Genomic DNA, 26,502 nt, shown 5'->3' on the forward strand with positions numbered 1-26,502 from the left:
CGAATTTTGCTTAGCATAGAAGACGAATATCTCTGATATAAAGTTTTTTCCTTGTCGAAAAGTCGACTAACTTTTCAATAAAGTCGTTTTGACCCTATAGTTAGGTGATTCGATTTAAAAATTTGTATCTTTATTTTGTTCGACTTTGCTTTAATAATTCTGAAAAATTATGAAAAATTATTGATATCATCTTTAAATTTGTTGACTTTTTGTATGTTGACTACAAAGCAAAAAAGCATTACAAAGAGGAGATATTTTTATACCCTCCACCATAGGAAGGGGGGTATATTAACTTTGTAATTCCGTTTGTAACACATGGAAATATATATATTCTGGGTCGTGGTGAAATTCTGAGTCGATGTAAGCATGTCCGTCTGTTGAAACCACCCTAACTTCCGAACGACACAAGCTATCGACTTGAAACTTGGCATACGTAGTTGTTATTGATGTTATTGGCTTGCGGATCGTCTTGGAGAAGCAAAATTTTTTGGAGAAGCAAAATTCATCCGATCCGGTTGAAACTTGGTATGTGGTGTTAGGTTAGGTTAGGTTAGGTCATGTGGCAGGCCGATGTATCAGGCTCACTTAGACTATTCAGTGCATTGTGATACCACAGTGGTGAACTTCTCTCTTATCACTGAGTGCTGCCCGATTCCATGTTAAGCTCAATCACAAGGGACCTCCTTTTTATAGCCGAGTCCGAACGGCGTTCCACATTCCAGTGAAACCACTTAGAGAAGCTTTGAAACCCTCAGAAATGTCACCAGCATTACTGAGGTGGGATAATACACCACTGAAAAACTTTTTGGTGTTGATGTGGTGTTAGTATATGGTCTCTAACAACGATGCAAAAATTGGCCCATATCCGTCCATAATTATATATAGCCCCCATTTAAATTGATCCCTAGATTTGAGCTACGGAACCCCCTTGAAGGAGCAAAATTCATCCGATTCGGTTGAAATTTGGTACATTGCGCCGTTAACAAACGTGCCAACATTGGTCCTTATTGGTCTATATTTATATATAGCCGATCTCCAATCACATAAAAATTGGTCAATATCGGTTCATAATCATGGCTACCACTCGAGCCAAAAATAATCTACCAAGATTTTATTTCTATAGAAAATTTTGTCAAAATTCTATTTCTATAGAAAATTTTGTGAAAATCTTATTTCTATAGAAAATTTTGTCAAAATTGTATTTCTATAGAAAATTTTGTGAAAATCTTATTTCTTTAGAAAATTTTGTCAAAATTTTATATCTATAGAAAATTTTGTGAAAATCGTATTTCTATAGAAAATTTTGTCAAAATTTTATTTCTATAGAAAATTTTGTTAAAATTTTATATCTATAGAAAATTTTATCAAAATTTTATATCTATAGAAAATTTTGTGAAAATCTTTTTTCTATAGAAAATTTTGTCAAAATTTTATTTCTATAGAAAATTTTGTTAAAATTTTATATCTATAGAAAATTTTGTGAAAATCTTATTTCTACAGCAAATGTTCGCAAAATTTTATTTCTATAGAAAATTTTTGTCAAAATTTTATATCTATAGAAAATTTTGTGAAAATCTTATTTCTATAGAAAATTTTGTCAAAATGTTATTTCTATAGAAAATTTTGTGAAAATCTTATTTCTATTAAAAATATTGTCAAAATTTTATTTCTATAGAAAATTTTGTCAAAATTTAATATCTGTAGAAAATTTTGTGAAAATCTTATTTCTCTAGCAAATGTTCGCAAAATTTTATTTCTACAGCAAATTTTGTCAAAATTTTATTTCTTTAGAAAATTTTGTCGAAATTTCTATAGAAAATTTTGTGAAAATCTTATTTCTATAGAAAATTTTGTCAAAATTTTGTTTCTATAGAAAATTTTTGTCAAAAATTTATATCTATAGAAAATTTTGTGAAAATCTTGTTTCTATAGAAAATTTTGTCAAAATTTTATTTCTATAGAAAATTTTGTGAAAATCTTATTTCTTTAGAAAATCTTGTGAAAATCTTATTTCTATAGAAAATTTTGTCAAAATTTTATTTCTATAGTAAATTTTGTCAAAATTTTATTTCTATAGAAAATTTTGTCAACATTTTATTTCTATAGAAAATTTTGTCAAAATTTTATTTCTATTGAAAATTTTGTCAAAATTTTATTTCTATAGAAAATTTTGTAAAAATTTTATTCCTATAGAAAATTTTGTCAAAATTGTATTTCTATAGAAAATTTTGTAAAAATTTTATTTCTATAGAAAATTTTGTCAAAATTTTATTTCTATAGAAAATTCTGTCAAAGTTTAATTTCGATAGAAAATTTTGTCAAAATTTCATTTCTTTAGAAAATTGTACTTTTAACTCGATTGTGGACGACAGTCTTTAGTAGAAGTTTCTACGCAATCAAGATTCGGCGTGGCCGAACTTACGGCCGTATATACCTGTTCAATACTACATTTGAAAAAAAAATTCGAAGCATAGAATAATTTCTTCTCGAAATCGGGTCTGAATTTGTAAATTTAAGTTGTCGTTAAGACGTTTTTAAAGGACTTTGAAAGCACACGAAAAAAGGCTGAAGAAAACGAATAAATTAAATCAAGTACGCAAAACTCTAATTTTAAGGAAATGTGTATTAAAATTATCCTTACATCAATTCTCCGCTTCTTTGTTTCGGAATCAATACCAAAATCATTAGTGTAAAGACAAAAATCGAACATGCTATACCAGTACATAAAGTGACATAAACCAAATTTGACATAAGTCTTTGCATGCCTAAAATGGCTCTCGATCAGGCAAATCGGGTAAAAATTGCAGTGCCTATACCAATATTTTTGGTATAAAAAATGACAGATTAAATATCTATTTTAATTTTCTGTTTATATAGAAGCACAACCAAATCGTGGACCTATATTGACCATTTTTTGTGTTGTTGTTAGAAAACGAGTATTAAATTCATGACCCAGCGAAATACAAAAAATACCATCTGTTTCCGTTATCTTATTAGCAACTGCTAGTGATTATTTTAATGGCAAATAATTTAGCTGTCAAAATAGTAACCTCTCTTAATTCCATGATGTTTCCAAAATCGGTCAAACATTTCTTTGTGACAATGTATATAAATTGAATAATTTTTCAGAGCAAGTGATTTAATTCAATAACCAACCGAACCCAATGGAGAAAAATTATATCTCTGCATTGTTATTTATTTGCGCTGTTGCCACTACAAAGGTAAGCACTAACTATTTTACTTTCAAAATTTTTAATTCAAATATTTTACAGGCATCACATTCGGATGATATGAAAATACTATTTGAAAAATGTCAAGCTGAATTTCCTCATTACAAGGGGGATTTAAATACACTGTTTTCGGGAAATGAAGGTGATGAAACTTCGAAATGTTTCATCAAATGCATAATGGAAAATGAGGGAACTTTTATTAATGGAACCCTTAATGTGGAAGCATTCATGGAAGTTAATAAAAATAATCCGTATTTGAAAGATCACTTACCTGCGGTGCGTATTAAAGCTGAAAAATGTAAATTGGAACCAGGAGCCAATGATTGTGAGAAGGCCTATGAAATTGGCACATGTCTGAGTGCAATAGAGTGATCAATTCTTTGCATAATTTGTTTTTTGGAATGCCTAAATGTTGTATTAAAAAATGATGAAATAAAGTAAATAAACGGAAATAATTTATACTTGAATATGAGAATTTTTTTTCACCAGATATAAAGTCCAAAGTTATACATAGAAACTTTATTCTGGCTTGTGCTATTATTTGTCGGGAACATAATGCCCTCTTTGTTATTGACAGTCATCTGACAGCTGACAGATTTATTCCAGTGACAGTTTATTTTATTGTTTACAATCTTACAAAAGCATTTCGAGCAATTGCATTCAGAAATAAAGTTATTCATGATGGAATTCAAACGTGATTGCTTTATATTTGGCTAGAAAACCACAAGTGGCTATCGTTAGAGTCCTCCAGCATTTAAATGTGAATAAATCTTTTGTTGCATCGCTTCCACAAAGTGATAAAAAAAACGGTACTTGAACCAGAAATTACCCTCAATGTGAAGCCAACTTGATCTTGAGCTGAAGATATCGCGAGAAAGAATGTAACCGATATTGTGATATTGTTTTGTTGCATCGCTTCAAAAAAGTGATAAAACAATCGGTACCTATACCAGAAATGACCCTCAATGAGAAGACAAGTTTTGATTGAAACCCACACTGCAGAGGTAGAATGCAACCGATATTGAACAAGTATATACGGCCGTTATTTCAGACAGGCCGTAATTTCAGCATACCCGCCTTGCATACACAAGGTCGTGGGTTCGATTCCTGCTTCAACCGAACACCAAAAAGATTTTCAGCGGTGGATTATCCCACCTCAGTAATGCTAATGACATTTCTGAGGTTTTCAAAGCTTCTCTAAGTGTTTTCACTACAATGTGGAACGCCGTTCGGACTCGGCTATAAAAAGGAGGTCCCTTGTCATTGAGCTTAACATGGAATCGGGCAGCACTCAGTGATAAGAGAGAAGTTCTCCAATATGGTATCACAATGGACTGAATAGTCTAAGTGAGCCTGATACATCGGGCTGCCACCTAAGCAAATTTCATCCGATCCGGCTGAAATTTGGTAAATGGTGTAAGTATATGGTGTTTAACAACCATGCAAAAATTGGTCCACATCGTTCATAATTATATATAGCCCCCATATAAACCGATCCCCAGATTTGGCTTGCGGAGGCTCTAAGAGAATTCTGGCTCTCCACGTACAGCGTAAAAGTTCATATCGATTCGTAATTATTTGTAGACATACAAATAACGTTTTTGTCTAATATATACCATGTATGGACTAACTCACAATTTAGAAAACGATGTTAAGAAGTGTTAAGATACCTTGCCATCGGTAAGTATTACCACAACGCAAGTAATTCGATTGTGGATGACAGTCTTTCGCAGAAGTTTCTACGCAATCCATGGTGGAGGGTACATAAGATTCGTCTTAGCCGAATTTCAGCCGTATATACTTGTTTTTTTTAGTTATTGTATCTTATAAGATACAGCGCATATTAAACAAAGTTTTTGTTGATAAATAAACAATTTGATTTTAGTAGAGAGTGAACCAACCAGGATAGAAAATTTTAGTTAGTTTTAGAAAAAGACTCGTTTTGGAAAACAACTGTATTAGAAACGCAGATGTCATGCCAATTTCACAAAACTAAGTAAATAATTTTCAACAAATTCAAGAAATTTTATTGGATACAATTCATTCTTGTTCACTTGTTAAAGAAAAATTTCGAAGTTTGAAGGAAAAATTTGGAGTTAAAAATTGCAAAAATGTCTTTAGTTCCATGCGAAGTTCATGATGTGCTCATTATTATTAACTAACTATTTTGTGGGAGACGCGAATTTAGTTAATATTTATGATTTATTTGTGCACTGAATAAAAGAGCATGCCCGGTTCCAAAGACTTTGTCTTTACTTTAAAATTTTTGGTATTGATTCCGAGCCAAAGAAGCGTAGAATACAAATACGAGTAAGGATACTTTTAAGATACAATTATCTTTTAAATTTTGGGTTTGTGTACTTGCTTCTAGGAAGCAATGCTATCAAAGTACTTTAAAAACGAGCTGACGACAAATTTATTTTCCAATTAAAGACTCGACTTCCAGTAGAAATTAAGCTATGTTTCAAGTAAAAACGTTTTTAAAAAAAGTTTTGAAAGACATGTCCTATATTTGAACGATTTTTTGCTATGCAGTCAAGATGCAAAAAGACAACAAATTTAAAGACAATTTAATTAAATTTAAAGTATATTTCTGAATTATTGAAATCAAGTTGACCTTAGACCAAACATTTTTTCTTTCATTTTATGATACACATTTTTAAGTCAAATCACTTAATTATAAGGACAATATGACTTCATTGAAAAGTTTATCTACTTTTGGACAAGGAAAAAAACTTTATATTAGAGAAATGCGTTTTCTATGCTAAACAAAATTTGAATTCGTATTCTAAAGACATGAAATCCTTGACCTCACGACGATATTTTTTTTCAGTGTAACACAATGTACCAATTTCAACCAAACCGGATGAATTTTGCTCCTCCAATACCAAATCTGGTGATGGGTTTTTAATGAGGGCTATATATGATTATGAACCGATATGGACTAATTTTGTTAAGGGTTGTTAAAGACCATATACTACACTGAAAAAAAAGCATACTCGGTTCCAAAGATTTTGTCTTTATTTTAAAAAATTTGGTATTGATTCCGAGCCAAAGAAGCGGAGAATACAAGTAAGGATACTTTTAATACACAATTTTCTTTTAAATTTAGGTTTTGTGTACTTGCTTCTAGGAAGCAAATTTTAATTTTTCGCTTTCTCAGCTTTTTTTCTTCATACGCTATCAAAGTCCTTTAAAAACGAGTTAACGGCAACTTTATTTTCCAAGTTAGGACTCGACTTCCAGTAGAAATTATGCTATGTTTGAAGTAAAAAACTTCTTTAAAATAAAGTTTTGAAAAACATGTCCTATATTTGAACGATTTTTTGCTTTGTAGTCAAGATGCAAAAAGACAACAAATTTATAGACAATTTCATTAAATTTAAAGAATTTTTCTGAATTATTAAAGTCAAGTTGACCATAGCCTATAAATTTTTTTTTTCATGTTAAGATACCCATTTTTAAGTCAAATCACTTAATTATAAGGACAATACGACTTCATTGAAAAGTTTATCGAAGTTTGGACAAGGAAAATAACTTTATTTTAGAGAAATGCGTCTTCTATGCTAAGCAAAATTTGTATTCGTATTTTAAAGACATGAAATCTTTGACCTCACGAAAATATTTTTTTCAGTGTAGCACCGCGTACCAATTTTCAACCGGATTGGATGAATTTTGCTTTTCCAAAAGGCTCCGGAGGTCAAATCTGAAGACCGGTTTATATGGGGGCTATATATAACATAATTATGGACCGATATGGACTCATTCTGGCACGGTGGTTAGAGACCATATACTAACACCACGTACCAAATTTCAACCAAAGATAATCGGAAGTTATCGTGATTTCAACAGACGGACGCACGGACGTGGCTAGAGCGACTCAGAATTTGACCACGACCCAGAATATATGTATATACTTTTTGGGGTCTTAGAACAATATTTACTTAATTTTTCCGCGCCTTTGGCTCGGAATCAATACCAGAATCATTAATGCAATGACAAAATCCTTGGAACTTGGTATGCTTTTTCCGTATTGTTTCCTTCGAAAGTTATCGTGATTTCAACAGCCGGGCGGACGGACGAAAAGTACTCTTCTCATAGGACATGCCAAATTAAACCAGATTTCCGTTTGGCTGTATGTTTAGATTTAGGTTTAATTTCATAGTAAGAGCTTATCAACATACTAAGTTAACATATCTACAAAAGTACATGTTTATTATATTTGTTGCTGCAAAATTAGTTGCAATTGATCTGTCAATGATTAATTAAATTTTTTCATCCAAAAAACAATGAGAACGTTTCTATAAATACAGCAATTTCGTTGTCCGAGGAAACATTAACAAATCCGGAATGCAGTATGTCAATACTATACTAGCCATAACTGTGCTGATAATTATAAATTTGGTCAAGGTAATAAAGGCAATTTTAAGTACACTAAATTTAATTTTTTTTTTTAATTTATAATACTATTTAATATTTTTAAGGCTGAACTTATTGACGAAATGGTAGCTGCAGCAATGTCATGTACAAATGAATTTCCTGATATTAAAGAAGATATTTTAAATTTGTTCGATGGCAAAATTGAGTATCACAATGCCGATGATGAATACAAATGTTACGTGAAATGCATTATGGAAACACAAGGATCTTTCGTGAATGGTTCACTTAATATAAGAGCTCTACATAAAAATATTCATGATGATCCCGGATCTAGAGGGTATGAAGAAATGGTACAAAAGAAGGCTGAAATATGCCAACTGGAAGTTGGAATTAATGATTGTGATACAGCATTTAAAATTGCTTTGTGTTTGAGTGAGAAATGAAATATTTCGAAATTTAAGGTACATACTTTAAATTTCGAAATATGTCAATGGAATTTATCTAGATCGTCTTTATCTATGTTTATAGTTCTAAAAATTCTACAATAAAATTTAATGCGAAATAAAAATACGAAAATTTAATACGAATAACGAATATGGGGATGAAGCAACTTTACCAAAGTGTTGGATAATTTCATCAAGGTCTAATAGATATTTCAAGCAGACATAATGAAGGCAAAGGGAGTTCTTTTTGGAGTGATTGCAATGAGGTTAACAACAACAAGTGACTAAAAAAGAAGAATATTGTAGGAAGGCCAAAGATTTCATGTCTTTCAAATATTAATGCGAATTTTCTTAGCATAGAGACGCATTTCTCTGATATAAAATTTTTATACCATCCACCATAGGATTGGGGTATATTAACTTTGTAATTCCATTTGTAACGCATCGAAATATTGCTCTAAGACCCCATAAAGTATATTCTGGGTCGTGGTGAAATTCTGACTCGATCTAGCCATGTCCGTCCGCCTGTTGAAATCACTCTAACTTCCGAACGAAATAAGCTATCGATTTTAAACTTGGCACAAGTAGTTGTTATTGATGTAGGTCGGTATAGATGGTATTGCAAATGGGCCATATCTGTCCACTTTTCCCCATATAAACGGACCCCCAGATTTGAATTGCGGAGCCTCTAAGAGAAACACATTTCATCCGATCTGGCTGAAATTGAGTACATGGTGTTAGTATATGGTCTCTAACAACCATGCAAAAATTGACCCACATCGGTCTATAATTATATATAGCCCCCATATAAACGGACCCCAGATTTGGATTGCTGAGCCTCTATAAGAAGCAAATTTCATCCGATTCGGCTGAAATTTGGTACATGGTGTTAGTATATGGTCTCTAATAACCATGCAAAAATTGGTCCACATCGGTCTATAATTATATATAGCCCCCATATTAACCGATCCCCAGATTTGGCTGGCGGAGCCTCTAAGAGAAGCAAATTTCATCCGATGCGGCTGAAATTTGGTACATGGTGTCAAGATGTGATCTCTAACGACCATGCAAAAAGTGGTCCACATCGGTCCATAATTATATATAGCCCCCATAGAAACCGATCCCCCACATCTGGCTTGCAGAGCCTCTATGAGTAGCATATTTTATATGATATGGCTGAAATTTGGTACATGGTGTTAGTATATGGTCTCTAACAACCAAGCAAAAATTGGTGTACATCGGTCCGTAATTATATATAGCTCCCATATAAACCGTTTCCCAGATTTGGCTTGCGGAGTCTCTAAGAGAAACAAATTTCATCTATATAGCCCCCATATAAACGGATCCCCAGATTTGACTTCGGGAGCCTCAAAGAGAAGTAACTTGGTTCCTATCCGGTTGAAATTTTTTACATAGTGTTGGTATATGGTCTCTAACAATCTTGCAAAAATTGGTCCACATCGGTTCATAATTATATATAGCCCCCATATAAACCGATCCCCAGATTTGGCTTGCGGAGCCTCTTGGATGAGCACAATTCATCCGGTTGAAATTTTGTACATTGCGCTAGTATATGACTGATAACAACCATGCCAAAATTGATCCGTATCACTCTATAGCCCCGTATGTATATAGCCCCGAGATAAACCGATCCCCAATCACAGAAAAATTGGCCCCTTTCCGGTTTATAATCACGATTGCCACTCGATTCAAAAATAATCTACCAAAATTTTATTGCCATAGAAAATTTTGTCAAAATTTTATATTTCTATAGAAAATTTTGTCAAAATTTTATTTCTATAGAAATTTTTTTAAGAATTTAATTTTTGTCGAAAATTTTGTCAGTGTAACATTCAAACCAATTGGTCTTTATTGTTTCCTTCTTATTTCTTGTCATATTTATGATGGAATTTTTAAATTTTTTTCCTTCTTTTAGACATGGAAATCTGTGTTTATAAACGGACCCCCGCATCGGTCCATAATTATATATAGGCCACATATAAACCGATCTGCAGATTTGGCTTGCGGAGCCCCTAAGAGAAGCAAATTTCATCCGATCCGGCTGAAAATTGGAATGGTTGTTAGATACAATATTCTAGCACCATAGAATATTGTCTCTAACAACCATACCATAATTGGTCCATATCGATCCCTAATTATATATTGCCCCCATATAAACCGATCCCCAGACTTTATCTCCGGAGCCTCTTGGAGGAGTAAAATTCATGCGATCCGTTTTAAACTCAGCACATGGTGTAAATACATATATGATATCTAATAACCATGCAAAATTGGTCCATATCGGTTCATAATTATATATAGCACCCATTTAAACCGATCCCTAGATTTGACCTCCGGAGCCTCTAGGAGGAGCAAAATTTATCCGATCCGTTTGAAATGTGATACGTGATGTAAGTATATAGTCTCTAACAACCATGCCAAAGTTGGTCCATATTGGTCCATAATTATATATAGACCCCATATAAACCGATCCCAAGATTTGACCTCCGGAGCCTCTTGGAGGAGCCAAATTCATCCGATCTAACTGAAAATTGGTACGTGGTGTTAGTATATGGCCGATAACAACCATGCCAAAATTTGTCCGTATCGATCTACAGTTATATATAGCCACCAAATAAACCGATACCCAATCACAGAAAAATCACGATTGCGACTCGAGCCAAAAATAATCTACCAAAATTTTATTGCCATAGAAAATTTTGTCAAATTTTAATGTTTCTATAGAAAATTTTGTCAAAATTTTATATTTCCATAGAAAATTTTGTCAAAATTTTATTTCTATAGAAAATTTTGTCAACATTTTATTTCTTTAGGAAATTTTGTCAAAATATAATTTCTATAGAAAATTTTGTCAAAAATGTATTGCTATAGAAAATTTGGCCAGAGTTTTATTTCTATAGAAAATGTTGTCAAAATTTTATTTCTTTAGGAAATTTTGTCAAAATATAATTTCTATAGAAAAATTTTCTATAGAAAATTTCACAAAATTTTCTATAGAAAAATTTTTTTTATCTATAGAAAATTTTGTCAAAATTTTATTTCTATAGAAAATTTTGTCAACATTTTATTTTTTAGGAAATTTTGTCAAAATTTTATTTCTATAGAAAATTTTGTCAAAAATTTATTTCTATAGAAAATTTTGTCAGAATTTTATTTCTGTAGAAAATTTTGATATAGCCCCCATATAAAGCGACCCCAATATTTCAATTCTGTCTCTATAATTACCGCACAAAAGTTCATATCGGTTCGTAATTATTTCTTTCCTATATACACCGGTCAAGAACTGAATATATACGTATTTAATCGACCTTTGTTTTGCCTAATATATATCCCACATGGACTAACTTATAATTTAGAAGATGATGTTAAGAAGTTTAAGATGCCTTGCCATCGTAAACTATTCAAGTAATTCAATTATGGATGACCGTCTTTAGTAGTAGTTTCTACGCAATCCATGGTGGAGTGTACATAAGATTCGGCGTGGCCGAAATTACGGCCGTATATACTTATTTTTTTTTCATTGCCCAAAAGTCTATAGATGTTTTTTCCTTATAGGTAGGAAATTCGACTTAAACATGGGTATATTTACATAAAGGAAAATTTTGTTTGATCAAGATTAACTTAATTTTAATATTTCAGAAAATTCTACAAAATGCATAAAATAGTCTTTTATTTTGTTGAGTTTTTACATCTTGGCTAAAATCAGTTTTAAAATAGGAGATGTTTTTTAAAACTTTATTCTAAGGACGTTTCATACTTCAAACATATCATAATTTCTACTTGAAATCGAGTCTGAATTTTATAATTTAAATTGTTTTTAAGTCGTTTTTTAAGGACTTTGCTAACACATGAAGAAACAAGCTAGAAATAAGAATACATTAAAAATTTGTATCTTTAGAATTCTCCGCTTCTTTGGATCGGAATCAATACCAAAATCATTTGTGTAAAGAAGAAATCTTTGGAATCTGGCATGATTTTTTCAGTGTATGTATAGCACTTTGTAACATACGAAAATATGAGATGATTTCTCCTTCCTGGCCGACGCCCTATATAGAAGAGTACTACGTTTGCCTTTTATATTTCGAGTTTGGGTAACCCAAGTGTTGCTATCTGTCCACTGACAGCTCTATCAAAGAGTTTAAAATTTCTGCGGTTATACGTTTTGACATACGAACGCTATTTGTCTTGTTTATTGTAACTTAAAAGATTTCCCTCGCCCAAAAAATGGAATTTAATCGTGTATTGTTTAAGTGCGGTTATTTTTTTAAATTTTCTGCATGGATTAACTCAACAACAGGTCATCGATTGACTTAATTTATCTGTTGGCTATATATAATTATGGACAGATATGTATCAATTTTTGCATGGTGGTTAGAGATTATACACTTACACTACGTACCAAATTTCAATCGGATCGGATAAAATTTGCTTTTCAAAGAGGATCCGCAAGCCATATCGGAGGTCGATTTATATACCTAAATGTCGTCCGATATGGTCCATTTGCAATACCATCAGATCTACAGCAATAACAACTACTTGTGCCAAGATTCTATTACATAGCTTTTTCCGTTCCGAAGTTAGCGTGATTTCAAAAGATTTAGGGACGGACATCGCTAGATTGACTCAGAATTTCAACACGATCCAGAATATACAGTGGCGCACATAAGTAGTGGCACACCAAATAGGTTTGATACAAAACCACATGTTAAAAGTGATATTTTAAATGAAAAAATATATTAATTTGGATTATAACCGCATTAAGAATCTAGATCATTTTTATACCCTCCACCATAGGATGGGGGTATATTAACTTTGTCATTCCGTTTGTAACACATCGAAATATTGCTCTAAGACCCCATAAAGTATATATATTCTGGATCGTGGTGAAATTCTGAGTCGATCTAAGCATGTCCGTCCGTCCGTCCGTCTGTCCGTCTGTCCGTCCATCCGTCTGTCCGGCTGTCCGTCCGTCTGTGGAAATCACGCTAACTTCCGAACGAAACAAGCTATCGACTTGAAACTTGGCACAAGTAGTTGTTATTGATGTAGGTCGGATGGTATTGAAAATGGGCCATATCGGACCACGTTTACGTATAGCCCCCATATAAACCGATCCCCAAATTTGGCTTGGGGAGCCTCCCGGAGCAGCAAAATTCATTCGATCCGGTTGAAATTTGGTACGTGGTCTTAGTATATGGTCTCTAACAACCATGCAAAAATTGGTCCATATTGGTCCATAATTATATATAGCCCCCATATAAACCGATCCCCAGATTTGACCTCCGGAGCCTCTTGGAGGGGCAAAATGCATCCGATCCGATTGATATTTGGTACCTGATGTTAGTATATGGTCTCTAACAACCATGCAAAAATTGGTCCATATCGGTCCATAATTATATATAGCCCCCATATAAACCGATCCCCAGATTTGACCTCCGGAGACTTTTGGAGGGGCAAAATTCATCCGATCCGGTTGAAATTTGGTACCTGATGTTAGTATACGGCCTCTAACAACCATGCAAAAATTGGTCCATATCGGTCCATAATTATATATAGCTCCCATATAAACCGATCCCCAGATTTGACCTCCGGAGACTTTTGGAGGGGCAAAATTCATCCGATCCGGTTGAAATTTGGTACCTGATGTTAGTATACGGCCTCTAACAACCATGCAAAAATTGGTCCATATCGGTCCATAATTATATATAGCTCCCATATAAACCGATCCCCAGATTTGACCACCGGAGCCTCTTGGAGGAGCAAAATTCATCCGATCCGGTTGAAATTTAGTACGTGGTCTTAGTATACGGTTTTTAACAATCATGCAAAAATTGGTCCATATCGCTCCATAATTATATATAGCCCCCATATAAACCGATCCCCAGATTTGACCTCCGGAGCCTCTTGGAGGGGCAAAATTCATCCGATCCGGTTGAAATTTGGTACCTGATGTTAGTTTACGGCCTCTCATAACCATGCAAAAATTGGTCCATATCGGTCCATAATTATATGTAGCCCCCATATAAACCGATCCCCAGATTTGAACTCCGGAGCCTCTTGGAAGAGCAAAACTCATCCGATCCAGTTGAAATTTGGTACATGGTGTTAGTATATGGTCTCTAACAACCATGCAAAAATTGGTCCATATCGGTCCATAATTATATATAGTTCCCATATAAACCGTCCCCAGATTTGACGTCCAGAACCTCTTGGAGGAGCAAAAGTCATCCGATACGGTTGAAATTTGGTACATTTTGTCAATATATGGCCTCTAACAGCCATGTAAAAATTGGTCCATATCGGCCTTTAGTTATATATAGCCGATGACTTATTACACAAAAATTGGTCCATATCGCCAAAAATAATCTACCAAAACTTTATTTCCATAGAAAATTTTGTCAAATTTTATTACTATAGAAAGTTTTGTTAAAATTTCATTTCTATAGAAAGTTTTGTCAAAAGTTTATTTCTGTACAAATGTTTGTCAAAATTTTATTTCCATAGAAAATTTTGTCAAAATTTTATTTCTATAGAAAATTTTGTAATCTACCTAAACTTTATTTCCATAGAAAATTTTGTCAAATTTTATTACTATAGAAAGTTTTGTTAAAATTTCATTTCTATAGAAAGTTTTGTCAAAAGTTTATTTCTATAGAAATGTTTGTCAAAATTTTATTTCTATAGAAAATTTTGTAAAAAATTTATTTCTGTAGAAAAGTTTGTCAACATTTTATTTCTATACAAAATGTTGTCAAAATTTTATTTCTATACAATATTTTGTCAACATTTTATTTCTATAGAAATTTTTGTCAAAATTGTATTGCTATAGAAAATTTTGTCAACATTTTACTTCCATAGAAAATTTTGTCAGCATTTTATTTCTATAGAAAATTTTGTCAAGTTTTTATTTCTATAGAAAATTTTGTCAAATTTTATTTCTATAGAAAATTTTGTCAAAATTTTATTTCTATAGAAAATTTTGTCAAACTAGATTATATACGTATTTAATCGGCCTTTTTTTGTTTAATATATACCCCGTATGGGCTAACTTACAATTTAGAAGACAGTGTAAAAAAGTTTTACGATACCTTGCCATCGGCAAGTGTTATCGCAACCCAAGTAATTCGATTGTGGATGACAGCCTTTAGTAGAAGTTCCTACGCAATCCATGGTGGAGGGTACATAAGATTCGGCCTGGCCGAACTTACGGCCGTATATACTTGTTTTACCCTAAACCACATAGTGGTCAGGGTATAATAAGTTTGATCTGCCAAAAAATGTGCCTACCAGAAATATTTATTTTAGACCCCATAAAATATATACCGATCGACTCAGAATCACCACCTGAGTCGATCTAGCGTTTGGTGTCCGTCCGTCCGTCCATGTATTTGTTGTTCACAGGATTCCGGTCGCAATTATTAACCGATTTTGATGAAATTTGGTACAGGGAGTTTTTTAGGCACAAGGACGAACGCTATTGAATTTGGAAGAAATCGGATCAAATTTATATATAGCTCCCATATATATGTACCGCCCGATTTCGACAAATGGGGTTACGTTGCGTTTTTTTACAAACGGATCGTCACCAAATTTGGTAAAAAATAATGTTTTTCATCGCCCTTCAAGTCTGCAAAATTTCATCCAAAGCGGTTCAGATTTAGATATAGCTCTCATATATATGTATCGTCCGATTTTCTCAAATTTTGCCACAAAACCCTTGAATGCGTAGCACCGAGAAATAAAATAAATAAAAACACAAGGATTTAGTTTTTCTTTTCAATAATGTTTCAATAAAACGTAATTTTATTGAATTTTTTGGGAGATTAATTTACCTTTTACAAAACAATCGTTGGACGGACGTAATCCAGTAACGAATAATAACAAAAGTTAGACGCCACAAGACGGTAATGGCGCGACTCGTTAGAAAAATGTAACGAATTGTGCTGAAAGCACAGAGCTGCATCCAGAGCTAAGGGTACATTTTCTAACGAGGGGGAAATTATCATTTTACAATATTTTAAGTCCCCATCTAACGAATAAATTTTGACCATACGAATTTGAACTTAAACATTCCGCCCGCCTTGCAACATCCAGCTATGTTGTAATTGAAATTCATTAATTCATAGAATATTACATATGTACAATATATTGATATCAAAATAAATATAAAATGCGTTGTCAGTATCATTTTCAAATTGAGCAATTTTTTTTTTATTAGTTCTTTAAATTTTTTCAAACTTCATGAATTCTTAACTAAATGCTCGTAGAGCCGTTGACCCGGAGGGTCTGCAGTGTCTGGGTTATTGGCCAGGATGACCTACGACACTTATGGTTGGCATTGACCTGACACTATCCAGCCAAACATCGTTAGCTGCGCCAATGGGAATCCAGGACTCGAAAATATTTGTGTCTTTAGAACCCGTGCGTAGACATCGGGCCCTAGAACCAACCCCACCCCGGAAGGACGGTAAAACCTTGGGTCGGCCAGCTGGAGACACTCGAAATGTTCCCGTATCGTATCTGGAGCCGACGACGATGGGGTGACAACACGGGTCAGGTCTGTTACCCGGGCAGAAAAAACCAATTTACTTTCTGCATTGTGTCGGGAGACAGCAACAAGCGGACAAAATGCGTCATGCGACGTCATCGCTGAGACAAGCCGTAGGCTGAGAGCTAAACTTCTACAAATCATACTGTACCCCGCACACGGGTCGAGGACAGCTCGGACAGGAATTCGACGATCGGACAAGACAAGCAAGAGGACTATAGTGGGACCAAGCGTGACGGTTGGTTGTAGAACCAACATCGGACCAGATATGGGAGCGGTATTCGTGATACAGTACGCGGACGAGTTAACGGACGAACTTGACTTGGACTTTCTCGTCGACAAGGTTTGAGCGGAAGGACGTTGTTGCTGGTCAAATGAATGTAGCAGCGTATGGTGGCTATCTCCACATTCGCGGCACCTCTCGCGACTATTGCAGGTCGATCGCATGTGAGACCTGCCCAGACAGTTTGAACATACCCGATGCAACACTACAGTGCGCAATCGTTGCTCCAAACGCATGTTCAAAAATTTGCGACACGACCGTAGATTGTGACTTCGCATACACAACACACAGACATTCGAGTGCCCTCTTTTATTCACACCTGAATTCTTTTGGGCAGTCCCCGTAGGGGATGACGATGGTTTGGCTACGTTGGTTGCGGATACGTCAGCAGGAGCCGTATCAGCCCCCGACGGAGGGACAACTTTCTGCGTCGGTACTACCCCTTGTGAAGAGGCGACGACTGGGGTCATCCCGACGTCAGGGACCTGCTCGATGGCTGGTAACGGCTCGCGAAGAACCGGTGCAACATTATTTTCTAAAATCTCTCTTTCCTCATCGGACATCGGGACGTCATCTTCGTAATCAGGGAGAGTCTTAATAATTTCCCTCATATCTTCCATTGTACTGCGAAAAGAAAGATGACGCTTACTATATGAACGATCGAAAACTATTCGGTCAGTATGACCAATTTTACCACCGGTCGTCTTACAACACCGTTTGCCGTTCTCACGTCTGCAACTCTAACGCGACCGTCAGATCCTGGGTGGACGTCATCCACACGACCTAATTTCCACGATGTAGGAGGCAATTGCTCATCACGAATTACTACCAAGTCCCCTACTTCGATATCACGCTGCGGAAATTTCCATTTATACCTTTTCTGTAAGCCTTTCAAATATTCATCTTTCCACCGTAAGCAGAACTGTTGCGACAGCGCCTTCATTTTCCCAAATCGATGCACCAAATGAAGTGGTGATTCCTCCTCTAACTGTTCAGGAGGCGCCAAGATCGGAGATCCTACCAAAAAATGGCCAGGCGTAAGTGCTACCAATTCTTGAGAACTTTCACTCATTGGGCACAACGGCCTAGAATTTAAACAAGCCTCAATTCTCGAAAGAACAGTCGAAAACTCTTCAAATGTAAATTTGAATCCTGATGCATGCTTCCTAAAATGCGTCTTGAAGCTTTTGACAGCAGCTTCCCAAAGACCACCCATATGTGGCGCCCCGGCAGGGATAAACTGCCAGGAAAGCTGCTGAAACTGGTATGCGGAACACACCTTATCACGTCCTTCTTTAAAAACACATCTCAAATCCTTTTCCATTTCGCGTGAAGCGCCTACAAAATTTGTACCATTATCCGAAAAAATGGTCTTGGGACAACCGCGTCGAGATATAAATCTGTGAAAAGCGGCCAGAAACGTTGTCGTAGACAAGTCTGATGTGGCTTCCAAGTGTATGGCCTTCGTCGAAAAGCATACAAAAACGCAAACATAACCCTTTGTTATCTTACATGCGCGCCCTATAAATGACTTAATTTCGAAAGGCCCCGCAAAATCAACGCCAGTCGTAGTAAACGGTCTGGTAAGTACAGTTCTCTCCGGTGGGAGAGCCGCCATGATCTGCGTACAAGACTTCTTCCTATCCAACAGACACCGTTTACACCGGTTAATAGTCGATCTAATCAAAGATGTTAAACGAGGAATCCAATACTCAATCCGAATAAGACGTAGAACCAACTGGTTCCCTCCGTGAATAGATATGTCGTGAACATATTTCACTAGTAACCTAGCGAATCTACTATTATACGGCACTATAATTGGATGTCGCTCACTATACGACAGGGTAGGACACCTACTCAAACGACCATTCAACCTCATAACCCCCTCCTCATCCAGGAATGGATTCAATGACAACAACGAGCTCCTGGAACCTAACGGTTTCTTTTCCCTCAAACAATAGTACTCATCTGGATAATGAGCCCTTTGAGAAAGAACAGCTAGACGTAATCTCACTGCCTTTAATTCGGTTGCCGTCAACGTCGTGCCGTGATACACATTTCGACTAGCATGTGAATAATGGGTCCTGTGATAAAACCTAAATATATATGCGATGACTCGTAGAGCCCTATCTAACGAAGAAAACCTCTCTAAAATGTCCTCGTAGTTCGTAAAAAATGATGCGTGAGTCCTGACCGCCCGTACCTCAACGTCAGTCTCAAGAGGGGTGAAATCATTTATATCCCACTGAGAACTATCTGAGCAGAGCCACTCTGGTCCATGCCACCAAAGCGACGAAACCGCCAACTCTGCAGGCGACACTCCGCGACTTCCCAAGTCGGCCGGATTGTCCTCAGAGCGAACATGGTACCAATTCTGTCCCCCAGTATTCTCCTGAATCCTACATACGCGATTCGCAACGAAAGTAGACCACGTAGATGGCGTCTTTCGAAGCCAAGAGCGGACGATCGTAGAATCCGTCCAACAATAAACACGTCGAAATTCAATATCTAACTCCCTGGCTATAGACTTGTAAAGTTCTGAGGCCAAAACTGCCCCACAAAGCTCCAAACGTGGCAAAGATATAGATTTGATGGGGGCTACCTTAGTCTTACAAGATAGCAAATGGGTGAAGATATGTCCCTGCGGCGTAACCACACGAACATATACTACCCCCGCGTATGCTTTTTCCGAGGCGTCGGAAAAAACATGTAATTCTACCTCACAGTCTGTGGAGTAATTGACCCATCGAGGAATAAGAACGTGATTCACATCCTGATAGGTCTCGACAAACTTTCGCCATTGTCGCTCAGTTTGTAACGGAAGAGACTCGTCCCATCCTATCTTATCCAACCAAACCTGTTGCATAATTATCTTCGCCACTATAATAACTGGCCCCAGCCAGCCAACAGGGTCAAATAGCCTAGCTATAGCCGATAAAACCTCTCTCTTCGTAAACCGAGATTTTCGCTCAATCGGTTTCATCTCAAAATAAAATAAGTCCAACTGCGCATTCCACCTAATACCCAACGGCTTCGAACTACTAGCTTCAACAAACTCCAGTAATTTGGCGTCAACCAAATGGTCAGCCGAAAGCGATTCTAAAATGGCTAGCTCATTAGAAGTCCACTTCCTCAGTTCGAACTTTGCCGATGATAGTACTCTAATCAATTGGTCCCTAGATTCAACAGCAGTATCCACGTCATGGTACCCTGTCAAAACATCATCCACGTACATGCACCTTCGTAGAATATGTGCCGCGTGGGGATAGTCATCTTCGGAGTCATCGGCCAATTGCAATAACGTCCGTATGGCTAAATAGGGAGCACAATTCACTCCAAATGTCACGGTCTGCAGCTCATAGTCTTGTAGATCTTTTTGTGGGGAGTCCCTAAAGACAATTCGCTGCAGAGAAGTATGGGCCGAATTTACCCTAATTTGGCGGTACATCTGTGTGATGTCGCAATTAAAAACATATCTGAAAAATCTCCACCTCAAAATCAAATGAACCAATTCCAATTGTAATGTGGGTCCCACATAAAGAATGTCGTTCAGACTTTTACCATTTGAGGTCTTATGCGAAGCATTAAAGACAACTCGAAGTTTGGACGTCAATTTGTCCGGATTGATTACCGGGTGGTGTGGCAAATAACACACAGTTTGATCTGCAGGAGAAGTCGACGACACTGGTCTCATATGTTGCAAGTCCCAATATTCTTTAATCACCCCGTCATACATTAATTTTGTTTCAGGCTTTCGTAAAAGCGAAGCCTCACCACGAATAAACTGCTTCAAACAACTTGTCCGCGAATGTCCAAGCAAAACTTGTCCCTTTAATTCGGGTTTTATCGGAAGAGTCACTACGTATCTTCCATCGGAATCCCTATATGTGGTATTCTTAAAATTTTCTTCACAAAATTTATCTGCGGGAGAACAAATTGCCCGTCTTGGTAAGTCCTCTAATTCCCAAAACCGAAGAAGAGTCTTGTCAAGACCATCTTCTTCCATAAATTCAACAGTCGTTGAAAAAACCGTCACATTAGAAGTGGGAATTGAACCAGTAATGAGCCAACCGAAGACTGTCTGTTGAGCAATCAACGATCCTAAAATACCAGACCGAACCCCCTGTAATATAATTCTGGGATACACGTCTGCCCCCAACAATAGATCAACCGGACGACTATCGAACAGATTAGGATCAGCTAAACGTAAATTAGGCAAACGTGACATATAATTCCGACCCACTTGGAAAGACGGTAAATTCCCAGAAATCTTAGGCAGGACCAACGCAGTCGCCTCTACCAAGACCGATTCATCTATTGGTGACCCTATACTCAGAGGGCAAATACCGCGAGAAGTTATCGAAACCGATTGATTCACGCCTGATATTGAAGACACCGCACTCGTTGTCGAAATTCTAAGCAACTTTTGCATATCTTCGGTAATAAAGGAGGCTTCTGATGCTGGGTCAATAAGAGCCCGAGCTGGGTACGTCATACCCTGATGAACGATGTTCACCATAGCCGTCCCTAATAGTACCGACCTGTTCTGGGAAACATGAAACACTTGCCTGGCCGAAGTACCAGACACGATTCCAGACGAAGTGGAAGGCTGCGGGTCAATCAAACCACTAGAATCCGTAGGACGAGCGGCCGAAACTGTCGAGGACGTAGTCGCCACATTCGTAGAATGGTAAGAATCTCGATGAAGCAAAGTATGATGCCTTCCTTGACACTTCTCACAACTGCGAGATGTAGCACAGTTGTTAACGTCATGTCTACGAGATAGACAATTGAAACAACAGCGGTACCGTTTCACAGCAGTCAACCGATCATTCACAGAAAGATTCCTAAATCTCGGACAAACACGAAGATGATGGCTTTGTCGTGGACAAAGAACACACATCTTATCGACGGAATCTCTAGAAGAATGAGAAGTGTATTGCGAATTACGCGACCTAGATGGCGAAGATTTCGGAGCTGCATTCGTAAAATGCGTTCGCAGTTTCCTGCCATCAGTTTTCTTCGAAGCATCGATACCCTTCAAATCGCGGAGACACGTGAGTGTCTGAATCCTTTCCGTAAGAAAACGATCCATGTCCACCCAAGACGACAACGCAGACTTATCACTTATACCCTGTTCCCACAAAGTAACACTAATCTTCGGTAGACGTTGCACACACAAATATATCAAAATCGGATCCCAATCGTTCGTAGGAACGTTATTCACAGCCATCGCCGAAATACATGCATTTATACCACGCTGCAAGTTCTTCAACCCAGAACTTGTCTCAGTGTCTAAGACCGGAAGGTCAAAAAGTAGTTTCAACTGATTGCTGACTAAAATTCTCAAGTTGTCATAAGTTTCCTTTAACGTCCTCCAAGCTAACTCGAAACTCCTATCAGTGAGAGGAAATCTTCTTACAACTTCACGGGCGTCGCCACTAGTCTTTTTGAGCAAATGACACAAGCGCTCAATATCACTCAGACGGGAATTTTTTACATAAACAGCAGTAAACAAATCCCTAAATGTTGGCCAAGACTGAAAGTCACCATCGAAAACCTCAATATCGCATGGTGGTAAAGCCAAACTATGGACCGCACCATGGTCAACACCTAACAAAAGAGAATTTCCCGATACATCCACATTACCAGAACGAGCAGAAATATCCGCCACATCGGCCTGCTGTATAGGAGTTGACGCCCTAGGAACGGCTTTTAGACCGTCTATTTTCCTTTCGATAGAGGAAACAATACGAATATAGGCATCATAAGTTGCCTCATACTTGCCGTCAGCAGATTCTACCTTTCCCTTATCTGAATCCTCCTGAAGATCGTCTAAACACTCCTCATACCTCTCTTTCACTTTCTCCCAGAGTGATTTCGCCTCTTCGACCTGAGCCCTTAGAGAATAAACATCTAAATTCTCCTCCTTCAAAGAGCTAACCCGTGTCCCAAACTTCACAACCGCATCAGCGGCTCTAATGAATCGCGCGAATGTATTAACTGGCATATTGAAAATAATTTAGCGTCACAAAAATTCACAAAAACTCGTAAAGTATGTGAACACGCACTTATCGACAGCGAAAACTGGCCGAAAAATCAATAAATTTGCACAAAATGCCCAAAAATGCAAAAACAAAAATTTACAAAATTTTTCTTTCAGTGTATCAAATTCTCACACTGCACCGAAATTACCACAAAATTTCTTGAAGTGTAAACAATTGTTCGTAAAACAACCACTTCAAAACTTAAAATCAAAAATTTCAAACAATTTGTAAACTATTGGACTATTTTTCTCTCAGTGTAGAGACAATTAATTTTCGTTCAGAGTACCGAATCACAAAATATTTTTCCCCGTGTACAAAAAAATGGGCAAATTATTCAAGTTGAATTCAAAAAATCTCAAAATTCTACTAAAATTTTCAAACTATTTCTCTCAGTGTAAGAATGAATTTACGAAAATTACGCTCAGTGTACCGAAGAATACTGACTGCCGCCAATTTGTATCAAAATTTCACACACGAAAACCAAATAATCAAAAAAATTCAACAACTTATAAGAAATTTTAAAAAATGTCTGTAAGACCAAATGTAGGGTGCACGGACTGTAAAATACACCTCTACACTTCCACGCCAAATAATCTCCCCAAAAAAAATTAAAAATCACAAATAATAAAAAATATAGAAATAAAAATATATATACGTAATATATACGATAAAATAAAAATTATACGATCGTACCGGACCGCCTGTAGGGTGCACAGTGACCAAAACGATAATTTTTACTAATGCGCGTAACGCTAATGGGTCATACAACACGATAACCCAAAAAACTCAATTTCAAAAATTTTTATAATTTTCTTCAAAATATTTACGACTCGCGGCCCCGTGAGGGTTAACAAATAAACCAAAGAAACACAGCTCAAAAAAAATATGTATGTATATACGTGTGTGTATCACTGATCATACGTAGGTATGTAATTCAAACGTTGACTGCAGTGACGATTGATGTTTGTTTACAATAGTAATACGACCAACAGAGCCTTTGGAGTCTGCGTGTATTTTGTTATTGTTTTATTTACTTCAAGTTAAAGGCAACGTAATTGCAAATAATGTTTTGAAGTAAATAAGCACTGTCAACGTTTAAATTCACCACACAACACCAATATATACAATAGATTTTTCACTTTTTATTTTGATTATTCTTTCACTTGAATATCATTTAACAAAACGAAATTAAACAAACGAAAGAAATGTACGTACGTATGTAGCAACGAATGTGTGTTTTTTGAAATGCAATTTGCCGTCGGCAAAACGAAATAATTGAATCAATGTTGTAAAACGACCGCGGTTTAAATTTAAAACACTCGCGATTTGCTCAATTATTTTAATAAAACACTGACATACGCACCTGTGTGTTGATAAATAATTATTTAAATAAATTTTCAATATAAATCCTTCACAAATATGGCTGCAAAGTGTCTGCTTTTTGTTGTTGCTTCACAATGATGATCACTTTCCTTTGGAAAAGAAAAAGAAAACCCTTTATTAATTGCTGTAAGCAAGTATCCGGTTCGAAGGACCAATGAATGCGTAGCACCGAGAAATAAAATAAATAAAAACACAAGGATTTAGTTTTTCTTTTCAATAATGTTTCAATAAAACGTAATTTTATTGAATTTTTTGGGAGATTAATTTACCTTTTACAAAACAATCGTTGGACGGACGTAATCCAGTAACGAATAATAACAAAAGTTAGACGCCACAAGACGGTAATGGCGCGACTCGTTAGAAAAATGTAACGAATTGTGCTGAAAGCACAGAGCTGCATCCAGAGCTAAGGGTACATTTTCTAACGAGGGGGAAATTATCATTTTACAATATTTTAAGTCCCCATCTAACGAATAAATTTTGACCATACGAATTTGAACTTAAACAACCCTTATTTATCAACCGATTTTACTCAAAGTTGGCTAAATGTAATCATCTATAGCACTAACTAGATGTGCAAAAAAATCATCGAAATCGTTTCAGATTTAGCTATAGCTCCCATATATATGTACCGCCCGATTTTCCAAAATTTGGCCATAAAATCCTTATTTTTCAACCGATCTTACTCAAAGTTGGCTAAAAATAATCTTCTAAAGCACTAACTGTATGTGCCAAATTTCATCGAGATCGGTCTTAATTGAGATATAGCTCCCATATATATGTATAGCCCGATTTTCCCAAATTTGGCCATAGAACCCTTATTTATTAACCGATTTTACTCAAAGTTGGCTAGTTCCAGTCCTCTATAGTACTAGCGGTATGTGCAAATTTCATCGAAATCGGTTCAGATTTAGATATAGCTCCCATATATATGTATAGCCCGATTTTAACAAATTTGGCCATAGAACCCTTATTTATTAACCGATCTTACTAAAAGTTGGCTAGATCCAGTCCTCTATAGTACGAACTATATGTGCAAAATTTCATCGAAATCGGTTCAGATGTCGATATAGCTCCCATGTGTGTATCGCCAGATTTTGAAAAATTTGTCCCCAATAACCTTATGCTTGACCATAGAGGTCTCATTTCATAACTGATCTTACTATAATTGTGCACAAGGTAACCTTTTGTGGTAGTTATCAAACCCGCAAAATATTTTGCAAATTGGTTCAGATTTACATATAGCTTCCATATATATGCATCGCTCGATTTTCCCAAACTTTTATTTATTAACATACTAGCCGATCGTATTTATACATACCTGTAGCTCTTACATAAGAATATTGCTCGATTTTTACAAATTTGGATTTATTACCCAAACTAATTGAGCGATTTTCTCTGTTTTAATAATGGGCTCAATATTAGTGGCATACTAACCCCGTACACAGAAAAAAATATCACCAAAATATTTCCAATTAAAAAGTTAATTGAAGTTGAAAAATTTTTCAATTAATAAATTTTAAAATTTTTAATTAAAAAATTAATTGCTACAATTAACTTTTTAATCAAATTCGGAAGACTAATTCATTAAAAAAAGTGCTGATTTTTTTTTCAAATTTTTAATTAAAAATTATTTCAAACAATCATTTATTAATCCAAATAAAAACTCTAAGTCACTTCAGAAAGTAATTCAAAATAGTTACCTTTTTTAATTAATAAATTAATTGAGTTTTGCAATCAACATCAATTAAATTTTTAATTGAATCAATTAAAAAATTAATTGAAATTTGCTGAAAAAATCAATTAATTTTTACTATGCCCAATCAAAACTGTGATTGATACTATCATTTTCGTGATTGAAGACATTTCAATTAAAAAACTAATTGGATCAATTAATTTGGTGATTGAATCAGAAAACAAATTTTTTGTGTGTAGGTGCAATATTAACTACAGCTAGCAGTGTTGCTAGAAGTAGGGCAAATTCCCTATATGTAGGTTTTTTCTAATATTTAGCGTCTTATAGGATGTAGAGCCACAATGTAGGGACATTTTCACTCAACACAATTTGTAATAATTTTTACATTTTGGTGACTCTAAAGGAGGAAATTAGAAGCCGGCAAGGCTTGATCTTTAACAATGTGTGGTAACAACATTTACCACTCGTGCC

At 35.7% G+C, this 26,502-nt stretch overlaps 3 protein-coding genes and 1 pseudogene across 3 annotated transcripts; 2 read left to right on the forward strand and 2 right to left on the reverse strand.

Annotated features, from left to right (window-relative positions):
• The first annotated feature begins 3,162 nt into the window (after window positions 1-3,162).
• LOC142239596 (general odorant-binding protein 56h-like) lies at window positions 3,163-3,671 on the forward strand (annotated as a pseudogene).
• Window positions 3,672-7,580: 3,909 nt separating this feature from the next.
• Window positions 7,581-8,053, forward strand: LOC142239597 (general odorant-binding protein 56h-like). Its single transcript, XM_075311391.1, has 2 exons — window positions 7,581-7,640; window positions 7,715-8,053. Exons 1-2 carry the CDS (start codon window positions 7,581-7,583, stop codon window positions 8,051-8,053), a joined length of 399 nt encoding a protein of 132 aa, XP_075167506.1.
• Window positions 8,054-15,836: 7,783 nt separating this feature from the next.
• On the reverse strand, window positions 15,837-24,836 carry LOC142238046 (uncharacterized). The gene is made up of 3 exons (XM_075309559.1): window positions 24,605-24,836; window positions 24,316-24,424; window positions 15,837-17,529 (listed from the first exon to the last, which is right to left on the reverse strand). The coding sequence occupies exon 3, from the start codon at window positions 17,523-17,525 to the stop codon at window positions 16,401-16,403; it is 1,125 nt and encodes a 374-aa protein (XP_075165674.1). The 5' UTR covers window positions 17,526-17,529; window positions 24,316-24,424; window positions 24,605-24,836; the 3' UTR covers window positions 15,837-16,400.
• Window positions 17,573-22,915, reverse strand: LOC142239599 (uncharacterized). Its single transcript, XM_075311392.1, has one exon. The coding sequence runs from the start codon at window positions 22,913-22,915 to the stop codon at window positions 17,573-17,575; it is 5,343 nt and encodes a 1,780-aa protein (XP_075167507.1).
• Window positions 24,837-26,502: the final 1,666 nt, after the last annotated feature.

This window comes from Haematobia irritans, chromosome 5 (genome assembly GCF_050003625.1).
Source record: "Haematobia irritans isolate KBUSLIRL chromosome 5, ASM5000362v1, whole genome shotgun sequence".
NCBI lineage: Eukaryota > Metazoa > Arthropoda > Insecta > Diptera > Muscidae > Haematobia > Haematobia irritans.

Excerpts from the sequence above, each read along its gene's own strand:
- LOC142239597 (XM_075311391.1), top strand. The coding sequence starts at position 7,581 with ATGCAGTATGTCAATACTATACTAGCCATAACTGTGCTGATAATTATA. Across the intron at positions 7,641-7,714 it reads TAATTATAAATTTGGTCAAG|GCTGAACTTATTGACGAAAT; the intron begins GTAATAAAGGCA and ends AATATTTTTAAG.
- LOC142239599 (XM_075311392.1), bottom strand. The coding sequence starts at position 22,915 with ATGCCAGTTAATACATTCGCGCGATTCATTAGAGCCGCTGATGCGGTT.
- LOC142238046 (XM_075309559.1), bottom strand. The coding sequence starts at position 17,525 with ATGGAAGATATGAGGGAAATTATTAAGACTCTCCCTGATTACGAAGAT.